The 19919-nt window shown below is 42.9% G+C and overlaps 1 protein-coding gene across 1 annotated transcript in view; it reads right to left on the bottom strand.

Moving 5' to 3' along the window:
• The window catches only part of MAGI2 (membrane associated guanylate kinase, WW and PDZ domain containing 2), a 783782-nt gene that overhangs the window by 50678 nt on the left and 713185 nt on the right, over positions 1 to 19919 (bottom strand). The window contains exons 17-20 of the mRNA XM_040971367.1: positions 17044 to 17229; positions 14995 to 15169; positions 9557 to 9728; positions 8233 to 8376 (exon numbers count right to left, since the gene is read on the bottom strand). Coding sequence (XP_040827301.1) covers positions 8233 to 8376; positions 9557 to 9728; positions 14995 to 15169; positions 17044 to 17229 — 677 coding nt within the window. The remainder of the gene's footprint in view (positions 1 to 8232; positions 8377 to 9556; positions 9729 to 14994; positions 15170 to 17043; positions 17230 to 19919) is intronic.

Below are 19919 nucleotides of genomic sequence, written 5' to 3'. Positions count from 1 at the left end.
TCTTAGGAGAACAGGATGATGGGTGAGCAGGGGACACTGCCCAGCCAGATAGAGAAAGAAGCTACTGTGATCCCAATGTCATTTTTCTTTTTTAAGACTAATTTTTGTTTTTATTGGAAAGTCAGACATACAGAGGAGAGGAGAGTCAGAGAGGAACATCTTGCATCCTAGCGGCCACAATGGCTGGAGTTGCACAGATCTGAAGCCAGGAGCCCAAATCCTCTTCTGGGTCTCCCATGATGGTGCAGGGTCCCAAGGCTTTGGACAGTCCTTGACTGCTTTCCCAGGCCACAGCAGGGAGCTGGATAGGAAATGGTGTTGCCAAGATTAGAACAGGAGCCTGTATGGGATCACGACATGTGCAAGGCGAGGACTTTAGCCACTAGGCTACTGCGCTGGGCCCTCCTAATGTTATTTTTCAAGGGTGATCAGAAGTTCAGTGTCAGGAAAGGGGCCTTGTGAGGTGTCTGAAGACCATGATGTTCTGGCATTTGTGCCAATTCACAAACCTTCCCAAGTAGCCAGTAGGAGACAAGTGTGCTAAGAGAGTGGAGGATACAGGGATGATTATGACATAATATTGCACACCAGTCTACTCACACTTTCACTTTAAGTTTACTAAATGCTGGAATAAACCAGCAGCTGTGATTGGACATTTTTGCCACAGATCTCTACCTCATACCATAGTCAAAATCAGTTACGCATTCAAATGTGAAAGGTCCAACTTCAAAACTTGTAGAAAAGATAAAACTATAAGAAAAAACTTCTTAAACCAAACAGAACAGGATGAGCAGCAAAGACTATTTTGTTCTATTCGATCACACAAAACTTTAGGAACTTGATTTCCCCAAAAGAGATCACAGAGAGAAAGAGTAGCAACAACTGCCACAAGTTCGGAGAACAACAGATTTCATTCACATCGTGTTTGTATACAGCACGCACAAAATCAATGAGAAGATCATGGCAACAATGGGAAAGTGAGTAAGAACCATCAACACGCATTTCAAAAGAGAATAATGTTCTCTTTTCCAAGTGTTCCTTTAGGTATCTCCCCATGTTCAGGTTCTCCCTCCAGTCGGACAGGCCTGCACATACGTGGTCCAGAAAGCAACCTGAACCCAGTGCAAGTCGAGGTAGGATTCCACTAAGACATCTCACCGATGTGCATGCTGAGAAAACCCTCGCTAGACTTTTGACTCTGCTGTATGTAAAATTTTAACGCTGGTGGACTTGGCGCCCCCTGGCATCTTACTTTGGCATCCTGTATAACGTGGCTAAGTGTTATGGTTGTTTGCCCTAGAGAGCAACGCACTGACTGAGCAGGACACAGCTTCAAGTGCTCAGAGGGCAACTCTCTCTTCCCCACCCCTCAATGCTTCTCAAATAAATGAATCTTAAAACATTAGAAATAAAACAAAAGTGCTGTGTTAACCACACGTATTCCGTTGCATACAACGATCAAGCAAATAAAACAAAAACAAAGACCTTCAAAGTAGACAACAGAATCTCATTAGTTAGAGAAAACATGACTATTAGGCTGACAATTCAGAGAGAACTACAGATACATTATGCAACTTACCTAACTTTACATGCTCTGCCTGACCAATATAAAAATCAAGTATACATTTATTTTCAGTTAATTTGAAATTGGGTTAAAGTATTATATATCCAAAAGAACAAAGCTGGAGGACTTCCAAGCTAACGATGAAGTCATAATAATAAAGACAGACAGGTACTGTTGAAATGATTGACAACCAGGTCAATGGAACAGAATTCAGAGCTCAGAAACAGATCAACATAAATACTGTCATCTAATATCTGAACAAATACAGCGAAGAAACATACAATTCTTCCCACAGATGGTGGCGAAACAACTGAGCATCTACATGCAGAAAACACAAAAAAGAGGCAAACTTACACTTTCCTCAAAAATCCACTCAAAAATACAGACCAAAATGTAAAATACAAAGCTGTGAAACTCCTAAAAGACAAAATAGGTGATAATTTTGTCGCTAGCCATGACTCGTTACTATGACGTCCAAGGGCAGAGTTCATACAAAAATAAACAAACAAACAAACAAACAAAAAACACCTGATAAATTGGATTCCATCAATATCAAAAATCTGTCCTGCAAAATACACAGCCTAGAAAATAAAAACAAACTGCACACTGGGAGGAAAAATTTTTGCAATGTGCATATCCTTCAAGGAACGATTCCTTCAAAAAACGCTTAAAACTTGACCCTAAGGAAGTCAGCCATTTTCACAGAATCTCACTGGAAAAAAAAATATACCTGATAAAGATGGACATCCAAATATCACATCATGGAAATGCAAACTGAAACAACGAGATGATACCACCAAACACCCACGGAAACGGGCAAAACCCACGGTGCTGAGGACACCAGGTGGTACTGGAGATGCGTTACCGCGGGAACTTCCATCAACATTGATTGTTGCTGGGAATACAAAAATGCCACAGGCACCTGGAAAGATAAACTTGCAAAACTAAAGAATCTCAGACTATTGCACCCAGTAATTGCGTTTCACGTAGACACTTGCAGCAGTTTTGTTTAGAATTCCCGAAACTTGGACGTATAATCAAGATGTCCTTTGGTGGGTGAATGGATAAATACTCTGTAGTGTATGTAAATAATGCAAAGATATTCACCAAAAAGCAAATGCTATTTCTTTTTTTTTAATTTACAATGGAATATTAAGCTACCTGTTAAAAATCTATAATCGACTATTTAAGAAGAAACGAGTTTTCAGGCTACAAAAAAAGACACAGAGGAATGCTAAATGTACGTTGCTAAATGAGAGAAGCTCATCTGTAGTGGTAATGTACTGGATGATTCCAACCACTGTAAGATAAAACTGCATAGACAATAGAAAGACGAGTGGCTTCCAGGGTTTGAGGGGAGAGAGGCGTGCAAGGTGGACCACAGAGGGTTTTAGGTGCTATAGCATGGCACTATAACAAAAGATTCACGCTATTGTACAGTGTGCCAACTCACTGCAGTACAACAGCAAGAGTGAACTGACGGCATTAGGAGACAATGACAGGGAGGTTCATCAACTGTGTACACAATAGACCATTCTGTGCAGTGCTGGTGCCAGCAGAGGCTGTGCCCGGATGGGACCGGGAGTACAAAGACAGAGTCTACACCCTCTTCGTTTGCTGTGAATCTAAAACTGCTCTTGAAAACTGGAGGCAAAAAGACTGCAATAAAGAACAAACGGGCATGTATGTACGCAATGCTCGCACGTGTGTAAAGCTTTCAAAAACATCCCATGCAAAACAAAACATTCAAAGTTTCTGAGAGTTAATCTTACAAAATATTGCCAGGTCTGTTACTCCTCTTCACCCGCCCCTCCTAAAAGAAACCTGTAAAAATGTTATTTAAACACTTATATGGAAAAAATGAGAGAGTGGATGACATCATGTTTTATAGACAGACTCAATATCGTAAAGCTGAAATCTTTCCCATATTTATATATAGATTCCAAGCAATTCCAATAAAAACTCTGAGAAAATTTTTGAGAAACTTGACAGGAAGATTCCAAAATTTCTATTTCAGGGCCTAGGCCTAAGAGCATGCAAAACTTTCAGAAATGAGATGTATCCTGGGGAGGATGGAGCTGTTTTCCCATCAGATTTCAATACTCAGTAGAGAGCCAGTGAGTATGGCCCTGAGGCAGGGGTGGGCAGGTAGACCAATAGCTATGTAAAAAGATCCAGGAGGAGACCATTGCACTTTTAGGGACTGTATTTATCACAGAGTTGTCACTGCATATTGGGAGGAAATGAAATAATATTCATCACAGGATGCATGACATGTGGTTATCCATATGGAAAACTGAAATTGGATTTAAACCTTGTAACATACAAAGAAATCAATTCTGGGTCACTAAAGGCTTATAAAAAGTAAACGTAGAAAATTGATAAAGAGGAGAAGATGTTTAAAATTGTACGGAGAGTTTTTTTTTTTTAAGATCACGTTCAGAAAGTAGAAATTACAGGAGAAGAAGTCAATTATAGTAAAATGAAGACCTTTATACCAAGCAATAGCATAAATGAGGCACAACCACAACACATAAACTGGGGCCACATGTGCGATCACCTTGATTGACAAAAACCAATAAAAAGGAACATACAAGAACTCCTGAAACCAATATAGAATGAAGAAACATTTACCAGAAAATGGGGAAAAGATAATAAATAGAATTTTTAGAATTTAGAATGGAAGATGAACATCCAAAAAACTTAAGACAACATGAATATCTTCTGTAATCAAGCAATGCAAAGTTAAACCTAAATGAGACGTCATTTCTTTACCCACTAGAATGAGATTTTGAAGGGAAATACAGTGAAAAGGAAAGAATCTGCAGTTTTATGCACAAACTTGGATGAGGTTCATGAGCACAAAGTTTAAAAAAAGCAAACCTCAAGAGGAACAGTATGATTCATACGTGTAAAGTTCATAAAGTTTCCAAAGCTAAATGATACAGTTGTGAGAGACCTATATTTTTAAAATTTTGAAATCCATAGTTTGTTCATAAATCCATACATGGGGTGTTCAAAAATGCTTTTTTTGGGAACACTCTTAAATGCCAGTGGTAGAATCAATTAACTAAGAGAAATGTGACTGCTTGTCTCAATGGATGTGAAAAACTTGGTGCTAGTTTTTTGGTTTCGATCTTACTCATTTATTATTATTTGAAAAGTAGAGAAAGACAGTGAGAGAGAGATAATGAGAGCATGAGCACGTGAGAGAATTCAACCCAGGTCTTCCAATTGGGTGGACAGGGACTCAAACCCAGGCCCTCCAACGGGGGACACAGTTGTCTGAACTGTTAGTCCAAATGCCCACCCCAGCTCATTTCTGGTGATAGCCATGAATGTCTAGTTCACTTATTTTCCTCTGGAGTCTTAACAAGAAGTTCCACAGCCACCTTATTAGATATATAAAAATTGCTGTGCGCATGCATACACACCTGTAATGTTGGGTAGAACTTACAATAAAACTTGAAATGGCTCCTAACGAAACAAAGTGTGAACTTTTCAAGTTGGAAATCTAGATCCTATCCATTTTATTAAATGATCAAACTGTTAAACCACACAACAAATCATCAATACTTATCCGTTGATGAGGTAAACACATCTGTGTATTAAAAATTATTGTCCACTGTTGAAAAGCTCTAATGGAAAAAGGATTAGTTTTAAATGACTGAATTTGATAATAAATGGGAAGATAGGATCTGAATTGACTGTGGGCTAGGATTAGAACAACTGCTGATTTTTGATTTTGCAGGTAGAAAAATATTACCTAGTTCTGAGAGACGATCGTGTGAACACCTTCCTATCGACATCATGAAGCAGTCCCTTCCGGCCTTGAGACAAGTTCTCCACTGGTACCATAAGAATCGAGGTGTGAGGAAACTGTGAGCATCTGACTTGCAAGCAGAATCCATCTCCTCCCAAGAAGAAAGAAACTCTTCCGTCTCTCCCTGCCAAATTCCTAGCCTTACTTTATGGATCAGCGATAGAATCAACCAGTCTGATTCATGGAATTTCTGTGTTTCCCAAGTCAGTTATTATCTTCGAGAATTTTGTGCTATGAATATACACACACATATGTGTATGGTTAAAGGGAAACTAGTAAATTAACCCATGTTCTCTAAGACGGGCTGTGATAATTCCTCTTGGCTAGTTTATACGCATAAAGAATACACTGCTTTACAAAGCAGCGTGAAAACTGATGAGATATTACTTGTTTTCATAATCTTTGGCCAGAAGTGAAAATACTGCTTTGTGAAGCGCAGGTAGAGGACTTATTTTATCACCTGCCAGAGAAAAAAAAATCATCTTTCAAGAGACTGAGGCTCTGCCTCAGAACCCTAAATCTGTTTACCGGAATTTAAGGACCTCAGATAAAGTATTGAAGGAGGACAGACATCTCACATGAGGAACCAGACAAAGCCTGAACCACACATGTCCGAAGTGGGTTATACCTGCGTCATAACAGCTTCCTCCACCTCCCTGTTCTCCAATTTCAGTTTGCACTGCCTTCTTTTTGGAGGTCTTTTTTTTTCTTCAGATTTAAAGCCTAATTTCATTTATTTTCAAGGCTGAGAGCCAAAGGAGGAGAGACAGACAGAGAAGTGAACAGAGATGATCCATCTACAGTCCATTCAAAAACCTGCAGCAGCTGTGAATGGGGCAGATTGAAATCAGGAGGTGGAAACTCAATTTTGGTGTCTTAGGGACCCAGCTGCCTGTGGAATCACCTGCTACCTCCAGTGTAATCATTAGTAGGAAGCTGGGGTTGGAAGCAGACCCGGGACTTGAACCAACGTACTCTGATGCAGATTGCAGGCCAATCAAGTGGAGTCTTAACTTCAGTGCCGGTCATCCACTTCACTTCTTAAAACCCTCCAAGACCTCACTCCTTGGGTTTTCATTCAGTTGGTTTGTGTAGAACCTGATAATCTGCATTCCTAGCAGATTCCTAGATGATGCCGATGCCAGCGACCATACTAAGAATCTGCTATGGCTTGAATCCTGTGAGATCTCACAGAAAGATGTTTCTCCAGACTTCTTAGCTTGGAAGTGTTGCATACCTGCGCTCTCCTGACTCATTCAAACCACTTGGTAAAATAATGTGATCCTTGTTTGAAACCCACAGGAGCCATCCGCTTGGCAAGGAGGGGTCCCTTATTGTCTCCTAGGGTCCTGGTCATTTCATTAAGGGTCATTGTACTGTGCTGATTACATCGGCACTGCAAAGATTAATTTTGTTTTATTTAAGCCCTTGTGGACTCTGGCTTTGCATCATGTTTATCCAGTTTACCAGGAAGTTAGGGAGCCAAGAAACCACTTGCAGGCTTATCCTAAAACCATATCCCGGTAGTGTAGGCAGAGGCTGCTGTTGGTCCACAGCAGGCTCAACTGGTCTTGGGAGTCAGCCTTCCCTGGTTGGGGAACACACTGCAACTTGAATACCTTTCCCTTGTCAGAAAGTCGTGGGTGGAGGAGGGAAAACTTAAGACACAAGTTTCATTCTTTCTGTGTTTGTGTGGTGGATGATTCCTTGATTTGGGAGTGAGTTGCACAGAAGTGGCAGGCTTGGCAGCAGAAATGAGTCAACCACCCAGGAACTTGTGGTTACCGGAGGTCAGCAGAGGAATTGGAGGTTCTAGAGCCCTGAGTACTTTTTGTTGTTGTTGTTGTTGTTGTAATAACTTCAAGAGCAAGAGGGGAGTGCAAGCAGACACTCTAGATTTTATTTATGATAGCAACTAGTCTTTACTGTGTTCTTACTAGTTGCAGCTTTAAAAAGCAAGGCAGAGAGAGTTAGACACACTACATCATTGTCAAGCTTTGTTTTGTTCCTTTAGAAGAATCAGTTACCCAGTAATCATGTACCTCAATGTAATGATGATATTGACCATACCAACGTCAACCAACACTCCAGTTAGAAAAGCCCTGGGTGGGCATTTTAGCTCGTAGTTCAGGGGCTCGTAGTTGAGGATGCTCAATTCAGTGCTGGGCTCCGACTCCTGACTCCAGCTTTCTACTAACAGACCATGGGAGGCACTGGTAGTGGCTTAAGTAACTGGGAGACCTGAATTGAATTCTTGGTTCCCGGTTTTGGGATGACTCAGCCCCAGCTGTTGTGGGCATTTTGAGGAGTAAACCAACAGATACATGATCTGTCTATTGGCTCTTCTTTCTGCTTCTTAAAATAAATCTTAACGCCTATAGTTTTTAAGGACAACCTGCATTGGAGGAGTCTTTTCACCTGATTCGTATCTGTGAAATGTTGAGGTCCAAAGTACAAGCAAATATTCTCAAAGAAACACAGAGGCTCTTGATGAACAAATATAGGATCGAATGCATTAAGTGAAAAAACATTGAAAAGCTTCCTTGTCAATGAAAATGGAAGTCAAGCCGTAGAAATATCATTAAGCCATCTCTCTATTTTTAAAAGTTATTTCTTTGTGTTCAGTTGCTTTTTAGAAAAATAACATCATAGCGAAGTTTATCAATTAGATATCTACAACCAGAAAAAGGTTATTATTAAATGGTGTTTGGCCAAACCTTTGGACTGTTGGGTTAGGAAATGGAAAGAAGGCCAGCCTGTATCAGGTTGTGCGCCCCGGTTCAGTACTCTTCTAACCTCAAAATAGGGGTTTTATTCAGCAATTCTATAAAGAGGCTGTTCTTACCCTCATCCTTCCATTCCTTATTGCTGGCCCATCTTCTGCCAATCTTAGCACATACAAATCCATCTTGTACTCCCTTCCTCCGCGGATACTGAATCCAAACCCTTTGGCTCCTTTCTCCATGTCCACAGTGAAGTAGTCAAAATCCTTTTAGGGGTAAGGGAGGTGGGAGAAAATGAAAGAAGCAATGGTTGAGTGTTGGAGATGCCGTTGTGGTCCATCCCCGTGTTCTCTCTCATAGTTCATGTGATCCAAATGACATGACATTGTGACATAATCTGATTTTACACCCGATCGAGAGCCAAGTCAAAAATCCAAAGGTTTGAACAGATCATAACACAGTTTACTCGGTCACCAAACTATTATGTCACTTGGTTCATTTGGTATTCACGTTAATAGTGTGTCACTTGTGTCTCTGCGTGCTATGTACGTATCTGTGTAAATTAAAGGGTTTATTTATTATAAATGACTGGATCTCCTAGTTGCACAGACCACTGACTAGCCAGTTAGAGTGCACTAAATCCATTTCTCTATTATCTAAAGTGCAAATCTGTGCAAGATTAATTGACCTTCGTTGTTTGTAAATCTGTAGGGATAAAGGTGATCAGGTGATAAAGCCACATGCTGTCATCTCAGCAAGTTGAAATGACAATTTATAGCTTGGCAACTAGGTAACAGAGCCGAAACTCACAGGACACTCAGCTCTGGTCTGGAGAGCTTTTGAACAAATGTTGGCTCCCCATCCAGGCCTGCAAGAAGTCCCTTGATTTGGAAAACTGAAGCTTAAGGAAGTTAAGAAAGCCATTGTAACATGCATCGAACATCAAGAAATATTTAGAACCCCACCATTCATGGAGCAGCTAGGAACTTGGTGGCTGTTGCAGTTGTCCAGGCTGGATGGTGACACCTCACACAGTCTTCTCTTTTGCATAGGGCCTTGGACCTTTACCACCATCTGGGGGGTTGGTTCATAAGTAATCACGGACCTAAAATACCTCCACTGTTGGCACCTGTGAAGTTTTTTTTTTCCATTAGTAGCACTCCCTGAGGTTCCAGACACAAACTTCTGAGCTTTGACAAGGAGTGTACTGGGAAGTAGCTAAGGATTATTTCAACCCACCATTGATGCAGTGCTGGTACCATTTCGCTCAGAAATCCATTGAATTATCCCACATCTTCTCAGCATGTGGCTGTTACCCTGACAATAGCTCAACTAGGGATAAAGCTCCGACCTTTGTCCCAGAAAGATTTCTTTTTCCTCATGCCTCTTCTACCCTCCTCTTGTGTTTCATCCCTTGGGTCTGGCTGTGATGGCCAGGGGAGGTACCTGGGGCTGCCTGTAGTCGGACAGTGGGTATTGCCTCGTGTCTGGGGAATGCTGCCTGTAATCCAGTAGTGGGGGTTGCCTGTAGTCCAGGGGAGGCTGTCTGTAGTCTGTGAACGGAGGCTGTCGGATGTCTGGTTTCACATCTTGCCTTGCTTTGACTTCTGACCTGTAACTACACAAAGGAAGAGTGGATTAGCTGTGGTATCACAGCATTCCAAGGGGATCAGAACCATCGCATGGCCTCCAGGCGTGCTCCAGCTACAGCAGCTGTACAAGCCTGCTCCTCTGGGTGGTCCCATTTCAGCCAGACTGGGAGAAGGTTCAACAAACGATCAGCATTATTTCTAAATTTCCCACAGAAGCCAGACTGAATATTTTTCACTGCTTTCCTTAGAAAATCAAGATAGAAATGAAGGTTCAGCTAGAACTTTGTGGGGAAAAAAGACTTACAGATATTCCTTTTCGACTTAGGCAATTAAAAACTGCACAGTCACAGCAAACCCGGGAGTTAAAAACCTAAGTGTAAACTGCAAATTCCCAGATATTAGTTTATCTTAGCATAATCCAGATCTTTCAACCTCTCTCTCTCTCACACCTCCCTGCACACACAAACACCACTTCTCCCTTCCTCTCCCCTTGGCAGACCATTCACATATTCATGCAAACATGATTCTGTGACCTCTAACTACTTGAAACACATATAATTAGAAGTTATTTTAACCTGCTAAGCTGACTCTTTAAAAATATTTTTTCAGAGGTAGGAGGAGTGCCAGGAGATTGTAAGCACCAACTACAAATTAAGGAAAAAGCCGTTGGCTCACTGATTATGATCAGGACCGTATCACAGCGTTTTCAACGTCGCATTGTACAGCTCAGCATTAGTGTGAGATAACACGATGGTCGTATGGTGGAAGGGAAGACAAAGATGTTCTGCCCCGTGTTAGTCTCTAATTTCTAGAGATTTGTTGGTGAATAAAACATAGAGATCAAAAATATGAATGCAATGTTCTTTTGTGAAGCAAATTTCTCAAAGTTGACTGAGTTCTTAGTTCAAAAGGGAAATTAAAATATCCATCTCCACTATGACAGGCTACCAAGAAGGAAAACTGAAAAAAAAATTATCACATTTCTTTAGAAGGCCCTGAATTCTAGAGTTCTTTGCCTAGGGTCATGATAAAAGAAAATGGGATGACCAGGAATACAAGTAAGTAAACATATATTTTTGTCATATCCATTCATTTCAATAAATATAGAGATACAAGGAATTGAGAAAGTATTTAGCTCACAATTGGTAGGAAAACAGGTTAAAGCAGTAGGATTTTTACTGCTTCGACCAGAAGGTTTCTTTTCTGTATGTTGATGAGTATGCAATATTGTTTTTTAAGAAACCCACTCACCTGAACAATTGCCATTAGTGTAATCTAATATTTGATGAAGACCCACTGAAAGTATGTGGTGACAGATGAGTTTGTCTGGGGTTTCTTGAAAGAGGGTTGGTAATGAGGTTATTTTAATCAACATTTGATTAGGTCCCGTTTATGAACTGACCCAGCAACAGCCAATGTGCCTTTTGTGACTTGCATAATCCAGGTGTCCACACCTACTGCAAGCGAGCATGCTGAGAGTTATTTAAAATATGTTTTGACTACGGTGCTTAGCTATGCAAATATATGCATTAACCAGAAGAAACCCAACTCTGTGACATTTATTGGAGTGTGTTGATTCTTCTCTAGAAATCTGCTAGATTGTAAAGATGTTATGCCAGTTTAAGGATAGTCACTTTATGTTTATGAGCTGTGTGGCTGTATGCTCCATATCCAATCAGAGGTGTCAGGAGGGATTGCGAGAAAGAGGGAGACATGTAAACTCTCCTGAAGGTTACACAAGTCACTGGTAACAGGAACGGTTGAGTCGGGACTGCCATCAACCAGGACATTGGCATGCCAACATCACTCCGTACCAGTGTCCTGTGTTAGCATCTTAAATTGAGCTGCACGCTGAAGAATTCTCCAATAAAGAAAGTGTGTTTAATATTTTATGAGTGTTGCTCACTTCTCAGTAAGTGTTAACACTGACCAGGTAAAATGTACATGGCTTAAATGAAAGTGTGAGACGCTTTCTTAAGAGACTCAGTTAAAAAATGAGGTTTTTGAAAGACCCTGGGCTTACGAAGGAGGTCATCCCTGTAACTCCATAGCTCTTACTTCCATTATTAAACAGGCTTACAGAAGGAATCCTGATGGTTGTATATTCTAGAAGGTTTAGATGGTATGATAAAGTTCCAGAGCGAAGAAAAACCGCTCAGGATGTGAACGCACACTTTTTACTGCTGATCTTGAGTGTGTACAATGTACAAAGTGAAAGAAATCACTTTCCAATATTCTTCCACTGACTTGTTATTTTAGGTAGCAGTCAGATATCACTTGTCCTTTCTGGGGAAGGTAAACTTTTGCTACTTAGGCCTAGCTTGAGGAAACTTCCTGCAGTGGTTCTTGTTTGTTTTCGACGAATGCTTTTCCTTGGATAGTGGAAAAGATTGGCTGTGGTTGGTCCCCAGGGGTTCCTGTGCTGGAGGCTGGATTCCCAGTATGATGGAGTTAAGAGATGGTGGAATCTTTACTAGGTGAGGCTAGTGTAAAGGTGTTTAGGTTACTGGGAATGTGAACCTTGGTAGTCATTAATGCAGCTCCCATGGGTTCCTTTGGGGAATGAGAGGTTACGAGAAGGGCAAGCCTCGTGCCGACAGCTCTCCCACATGTTTCTCTCTGTGGTCTCTTCCACCTGCGTTGTCTCCATTGTGGTACAATGCATTGTGAAACCCTACCGAGAACCAATGGGGCTGCTCAAGCTAGGATTTTCCAGCCTCCAAAACCGTGAGCTAAATAAACCTCAAGTATTGTCTTGCAGCAACAGAAAAAGGACTAATAATACAGATAGCACCTAACTTGTGCTCAGATGAAAACGCCTTTAGACTTTTGGAGCACACATCACAAGGATGTTGAGGGAGAGAGCAAATGGAGAGAAGTGTGCAGGGTTTTATGGAAGCCAATCAAAACATAAGTAAGACAGGACAATGTGCTGCTTATTTTAACTAACTCAAAAGAAATTTGTAAGCAAATTGTCCTGTACTTCATCCTGCTCCAACAAGGGAACTAACTCAGTATGACACGTAGGTGGGCATTCCTTGCACAAATGAAGTGATAGGAACTTCATACCATGCACTTGGAGTGGCAGCTGTCTTGCAAACATCTCTAGTTCCATTTCAAAAGGCAAAAAGTTTTCCCTGGATGCCTTGACTGTCTTTAAATACAGCTAGGAAAAAGGTTCTGCTATTTGTACAATAATCGAATTTCTGCATTCATTTGCAAATGAGTCACCACTAATAATCAAAATGTTAAGCTACAAAACCTGAGTGCTAATTAAGGACGCTTGGAGTGGGCACTTCCCAGGCTGTTAATAGCACGGAAGCTAAAACAGCTAAGAACTCTGGGTAAATACGTCGCAAATATAGTTTAAAAAATTGGATCAAGTCAGTTTATCAATATCAGAGTTAGGAAATACCTTATCCTCTAGCCAGCAAAACAACAACAGCCCAAATGACCAATTGCTTACGTGGTAAGGATAAAGAGTCCCTATAGTGAGCGAGCAGCAGATGGGATCCGACAGTTGTCTCCCTTCTAGGGACTAGCACACTCCAGCGATGAAATTATCCACCCGAGGCTAGAAGCATGTGCCATGCGAGGGGACTGTGGCTGTTGCAAGATTAACGTACAATGCCAGTGTCCAGAGTCTGAAGCTGGCTCTGCAACCACTTGAGCACACAAGTGGTTAAAGTGCATCAAGGGGCTAGCCAGTTCCAACTTGAAATAACACTGAAAAAGCCAGCACATCTAGGGTTATCACTGAGGCACCCAAGACTTTCTTTGCTTCAAGATGGTCCAGTTTTCACCTCTGCAACCTGTGCTTTGTGGGATATTTCTCTTCCCTGGTATGGATTAAAACACACAAACAGCTGAAGACAGCCAGACATTTACTTTTCAATGAGAGCACACAGGGAAATCAGAGGTGAGTGGGGATTTACAGAAAGACCACACGTGGCACAGGGAAAAATATTTGCTTTGCAGTAGTGAGAGCAACGAACCCAGAAAGTCCTGAGATTTCACACAGAGGCCGACTGCTTCTTCGCCACCTTGGGAGGCAGAAAATGTTAGAATCGCAGGAAGGGTGAGGGTTTTGTATTCGATGATTTGTTCTCATGAGTTCTGCTTTTCTCTTGCTGAGAGGGGCATGGCAACATGGGAATTGTTTTCATCTTTTGTATTTAATGGTTCAACCCAGCTGAGGATACCCATCATCCATCCATCCACTAATCACAAGAAACCAGGGGGCGCTGTTTTCACGTGACACTCCCTTACCTGCCGCGGTCAGGGCATCTCCTACGAGTATTAGCCCATGATGCCTACCCATAACTCCACCCGTGCAACAACGAACTTGGCTAGATTATGGCTAGAAAGACTCAAGGTCATTGCCTCACCTGACAACCTAAATGGAGACATTTATGAATGCCTACACATCCACTCACAACTCCTATTCCCCCCCTGCTCCACTCACTCCTCTGCAGCCCCCTCCTCACTGCTCACTGTCCATCATTCTGGCCACCTCTTGCCTGCTCCCTACAGGGTGGACTGGAAGATTTTCTTGAGCAGCAAATTAAGTGATGTCAGACCTCAGCTTAAAACCCTACAGAGAGAGCTGGTGCTGTCACATAGCGGGTTAAGCCATAGCTCGCAGAACTGGCATTCCATATAGGTGTTGATTCAACCACCGGCTGCTTTACTTCCCATCCATCTTCCTGCTAATGCACCTGGGGAAAGCAGTGGAAGAAGACCTAGGACCCTGGCCTCCTGCTAACCGACATGAGAGACAGAAAAAGCTTGTGGTTCACCACAGCCATTTGGGGAGTAAATGAGTGAGAGGTAAGATCTCGCTTGTATCTCTCTCTTCTTCTCTGTAACTTTGACTTCCAAAGAAATAAAATCGTTAGAAAACAATAACCCCGCAGAAACTGTTATTGCACTTGGGACAAAGACCACCATCTTCAACACAGCCCTTTAGCAGTTGGTCCTGCCAGCATCACTGGCTTCATTGCGAGCTTGGTCTCCCCCCATCTCCTCCTCTTCTTTTTTTCCCTGGACTCTCTCTAGTGTGCTACTGAGCTCGCAAACCCTTGCTCATGTGTCATGGCTTGTCATTTGTCCAGGGAAGACTCTCTAACCATGAAGGGCAGATACCTCAAGCTCAGGCAACAGTGCCTAGGACCATTATACTTCACTAAGTCCGACCCTTCCCCGCTGGTGTCCTGTTCTGTCCTCCTACGTTCCCTCAACCCACCTCCCTGCCCTCCTAGAATGAATGAGAAAAGCCACAGGAAACTTTACCTGTTTTCGTGTCCTTGTAGCTGTAGTGGCTGAGGGGGAGCTGGTTGGGCGACGGGGCTGTTGGGAATGGCCGGGCTTGGCTGGGCCAGAGGGCTCTGCTGGGCCACGGGACTGTGCTGCTGGGCCGAGGGGCTCTGTTTCTCGGAGCTGGGTGCTGAGGCTGGGCTGTTGAGCTCTGTGACAGGGAACCAAAGTGGCATATGCAATCACTAGGCTGACATTTGGCAAGAGGTGACTTGCCCACCCTTAGCACGATCGAGGCTATAGTTAGTTTTGTTTAGGTAGCAGGTGAAACGTATCAAGTTTTAGTACGAGCATTCTTTCATTCATTGTAACTTGTTGAACAAGGTTGTGAAGGAGTCTCCTGTCGTTGGGGTAGAAGAAAAGATCACCCAAGAACACGTGAGAAATAAAGCAGAAAATAAAACAAAAGAAATAAAAAACCATCTAGGAGAGAAGGTCTGCCTGATCATGGTGTCTCCCCTGCCAGGTAAGTATTAGAGAAGGTCTGAAATGCATGTGTGTGTTCTACTCCTCTCACACTGTTTGCATGGTGAACATGTTTTGCCGTTCCTTTGTGACTGAAATGAGAATTCTTCAGTCTTTCGAAGCGTGAAGTAATCTTAACAAGAGGAGATGTCTCTCAAGTCCCTCGTCAGTCTCAATGTCAAATAGCCAACCCTACGTACCGCACAGCCATCCAGAAAAACCTAGACACGAACGCTTCATTCAGGAACATTCATAAAGGTTTTCCTTAGGAAAATCACTTCTTGGTTTCCCCAACCCCATCCCTGACAACATTAACTTTTCCACAGAAAGGATCTCGGTGTTGGAATAAGGGCCGAACAAACCCATGTCAGACTGGGAAGGCTGAGGAGCACTTCCGGTCTGATTTCTAGTGAGAGATTTTGCCTACGCTTAATTTTCACGGAATATTTTATAGGCATTGTTGTCCACAGATAACAGGTTCAAAAGCCCATGGTCACTCTCATTGTGGGGAGACTTTATGACTGATTCGCATTCCCTTAGAGGCCACTCTTGCCCCGTTCTTTTCTCATAGACCAAAGACACATACACAAATATTTTTCTTTATGTCAGTGACTCTTAACCTTGGCACCATTGACTTCGTGGGCCAGGGGAATGGTCTTGTGTAGTAAAGGATGCTTTTAGCAGAATCCTTGGGCCGGCAGCATGTCCACAAATCGTGTCAAGCAAAGATATTTCCAAGACACCGCCAGATGTCGCCCTGAGAGGACACCACTATCCCAGGTGGTAACCAGAGTTTTCCATCGCAAGCCAGATCGTGGGAGTTCTGTGGGGTCTGCATGTCAGACAGTCCTCAGGGGGAGTCGGGGCTGGTTACCAGTGGCATGAACCCACCCATCCCTCTGTGGACCACCGCGATCCTCTCACCAGCGAGTTTCAGGATTGAATTGGTCCAGGATTATTACCAGCAGGTGCAAGTCAGTAAAGGACCCCCTGTGTTCTGGCTCTAGTGACCGTATGGTGTGGTAAAGTTGAAACTCAGAACCTCACGGTGCCCTGAGGGTCTGCTGCTGAGTTGTGAAACTCAGTACTCATCAAGCCTCAGCAGGCTGTCCTTGCATAGAGAAACTCAACCATCAAGGTGGGATCTGGGAGTTCTTAGCAGGTGCAGCAGGTTCTAAATGAACTTGGCTTTATACTACGAAACCTCGAGCTTTGCAAACTCAATCTGATTTTGAAGGCTTCGCCAGAGATTATTACCACAAATCAGTTTTTATCTCTCTCTCTTTGCCCTTCCTATCTCAGATCTGTAACTTCATCTTCTCTGTTGAATGAGTTGTGGCTTACTGAGACCCCCCCCCAAAAAAAAACAGTCCCCAGGAGATTTCAGTGTCTGGGGGCTGGCGCGGGACAGGCTGCAGGTGCCACGCGATGTGATTTCCGAATGAAACTGAACGTGAGTGAGCAGGATGCGGGTTGCAACTGCGCGTGCGCTTTGGCCACCACCCTGACGGAGGCCAGGCGGACCCCACGACCCAGCGAGCTAGCCCCTCAGGCACTCACCCTCCTGAGGAATGATGCGAAGGGTGACACTAAGACCTGCGTCCTTGATGAGCTTCACGATGTCAGCGTGAGGCATGCTGATGATAGACTGGCCGTTCACGGCTAAGATCCGGTCTCCCACTTTGAGTTTGGCACAGCGATCTGCAGGACTCCCATCAATGATGCGGCCTATTTTATGGGGCACAGCTAAAAAAACCCCAACAGAAATAGGGATCAGGGACATCACTAATACATGTTCTTTCAGTCCCAGCCCCCAAGGAAACACAGAAAAGTCAGAATTTCTCCCTTCAAGTCCACTGGTTTGCTTTATGAAACCACACTCATTTTGCTAAAAACGCTGCTGCACAGACTGCTAGAGTTTCTAATGGAAAAGTCCTTTGCAGTGATAAGCTAACACTGAACACGTAGGCAAGAAACTCTCATACGTTGGGATACAACGTAATCACCCTAAGATTAAAAATAGAGTGATGTTGCTCTCCTGCCAGGCCACTTGAATCAAGAAGCGCAGGTAGGATGTGAGGCTGGTGGGTTTTGGAGAAGCTTCAGGGAGATTCCAGATCTACATGTGTTTGAGTACCACACCTAGACTTTTGTGCCCAAACTGCCCTTCCCGGGGGGAAGAGACAGTTCATTGTTGCAGAGAGACATGACAATGCCCAGAGCTTAACTGCTACCCTTGTAGCAATTAATAGGGAAGCAGTGTTAATATGAGCGGTAACTATGTGAATGAGGGAGTTATGACCAATTTCCCGTAAGCTACTCAGCTTTGGTTGAAAGGTTGTCCCATTTTCAAAGTTCACCTGTACTTTTTGTCATTTGCTCTATTTCTCATGTTGAGATCTTGCTGCTGCCTGTTACTTAACGAATTCTATCAATTCCAAGATACGCTCGATGGTAAAACACCGCTTTATGGGCCACTAAAAGAAGAACAGATAAAACCTCTGCTCATTAAGCAATGATATTCCATGAACTATAAGTTATCTGAGAACTTGAAATATAACTACTTCAAAAATGGATGAACTATGTCTTGAAAACAACGAACATTTTTTTTTCCTCATACAAGGCGGAGAAGCCTTTCAAAATGTCCATCTATTTATATGAAACATTAAGACACAGGCAGATCTTCTATTTGTTGGTTCACTCTTCAATGTATGCCTGCAATAGCTGCGGTCAGACTAGGGTGCAGTCAGGAACTTGGAACTCTGTCCAGGTTTCTCATAGCGGATGTGAAGACCCAAGCACTTGAGCCATCAACTTCTGCTTTCCAGGGGGGTGTAACAGCAAGGAGTCTGATGGGAAATGGAAGCAGGAAGAACCACAGGGAAGGTGGTTCAATCCCCTGTGACACCACAGCTGCTCCTCTTTTTTTTTTATTGTTTATTTACATTTTGGGACTATAGCTCTTCCCAGTAGATTAACTTTTATGCTATGTAAGTGGTTGAGCACCAAGAACACCTTATCTGGGGTCAGACACCAGTAGAACTCAGTGCTGCTGCAAACTCAATGAGCCTCAATCTAGAAACCTGTTCCTTTCTGCCTTCAACATCGCCAGCCTAGGCTAGGAAGACGTCTGCCTGTTGTTCTCTCGCTGGATCGATGACTAATTTAATCTACAGAAAGAGGCAGACACAATTCACCATTTATCATGCTCCAAGGATGTCTAGCCTTGAACTTTCCATTTGTGCATGCATTACAGCGCGAGGCAGAACATCACCTAATAATCATGATGAGGAAGGACAATTAGTGAGCTAATGATGCACTACCTGTTCAATCTTCTGTTGTGAAAGGTTATATGGTAACATATGACAAGAATGGCTGAGCCTGTGCCCCCTGAAGTAAAACTTACCATGTTTAGAAACTCAAACACATTTAGATTTCCTGCAAATACTGGTGCTTTTAATAAAGAACAATTTACCTAGAAAATATTGCTGATTAAGTTAGGGCGATGTGTTTTCAAGCATAAACATAATAACTCATTCATTTGCTGACTTTAAAGAACGATGTTGGTATTGCGAGGTGTTTGGTCTTCAACCATAATTAGGACGAACTTCTGCTCATATTTTCTCCCCTTTAGTATCTAGCTGTGTCTTGGAGGAGTCCACACATGACTTGTCTCTCATGGCCATCGTATATGCAGTGTTATCTTCCCAGTGATCTTTAAGGAGCCATAGGGCATTGCTGTGAATGACTTTAAGAACTCAATGAATTATCATACGTTAGGTGATTAACAACTTCACATCCAGAGACAAGTTCAGCGCCCAAGCCATTTTCAGCTACCATGCATCACATCCCCTAGGAGTGAAGGCACAATGTGAAATCGTGTGTCCGGTAATTGAAAGTGCCTGATAGGGATTCGTTGCAGACATTCTCCATCGGTGTTCTTACTGTAATGAAAAGCAGCACTACAAACTCTTGGCAGCTGAAGGCTTCTCCTTACCAGCATTTCGCCCTACATCTGTAAGTCCGTTGAACATTGATGTACAGCTCATCTTTGACAAGGGCTGTGCTCGGAGAGGAATCTCTTAAAAAACAAGACGCAGTTCCATTTGTTCGGGGTCCAGACCCTAGAGAGCTGGTGATCCAAGTGCTTTCTGTGCAATGGTAATGGAATGACACAGCAAGGAAGAGGTCTCAACCTTGGTTTCTATTATTGGAATGAATGGGACTCATTAATTCCCGGAGAATTGATGAGAAAGGTAACTGCCGGAGCACAGTCCGTTTTGACAGCAGGCCTGCTACACATCATCTGTCAGGCAGCAGCATAAATTGAGTCTTCGGATCAGTCTTCTTGACACCGTGTGGGTAAGGAGACACAGATTTCTGGGAGAGGTTGCCATACGTCATTTGGCTTTGGACATGCTGACATTTGAGAGGAG

The sequence above is a fragment of the Ochotona curzoniae genome, unplaced genomic scaffold (assembly GCF_017591425.1).
Source record: "Ochotona curzoniae isolate NIBS_2020 unplaced genomic scaffold, NIBS_Ocur_1.0 contig_21, whole genome shotgun sequence".
NCBI classification, from domain to species: Eukaryota; Metazoa; Chordata; class Mammalia; order Lagomorpha; family Ochotonidae; genus Ochotona; species Ochotona curzoniae.
Note: the sequence above shows the minus strand (reverse complement) of the source record. Positions and strands in the feature narration are given on the sequence as shown.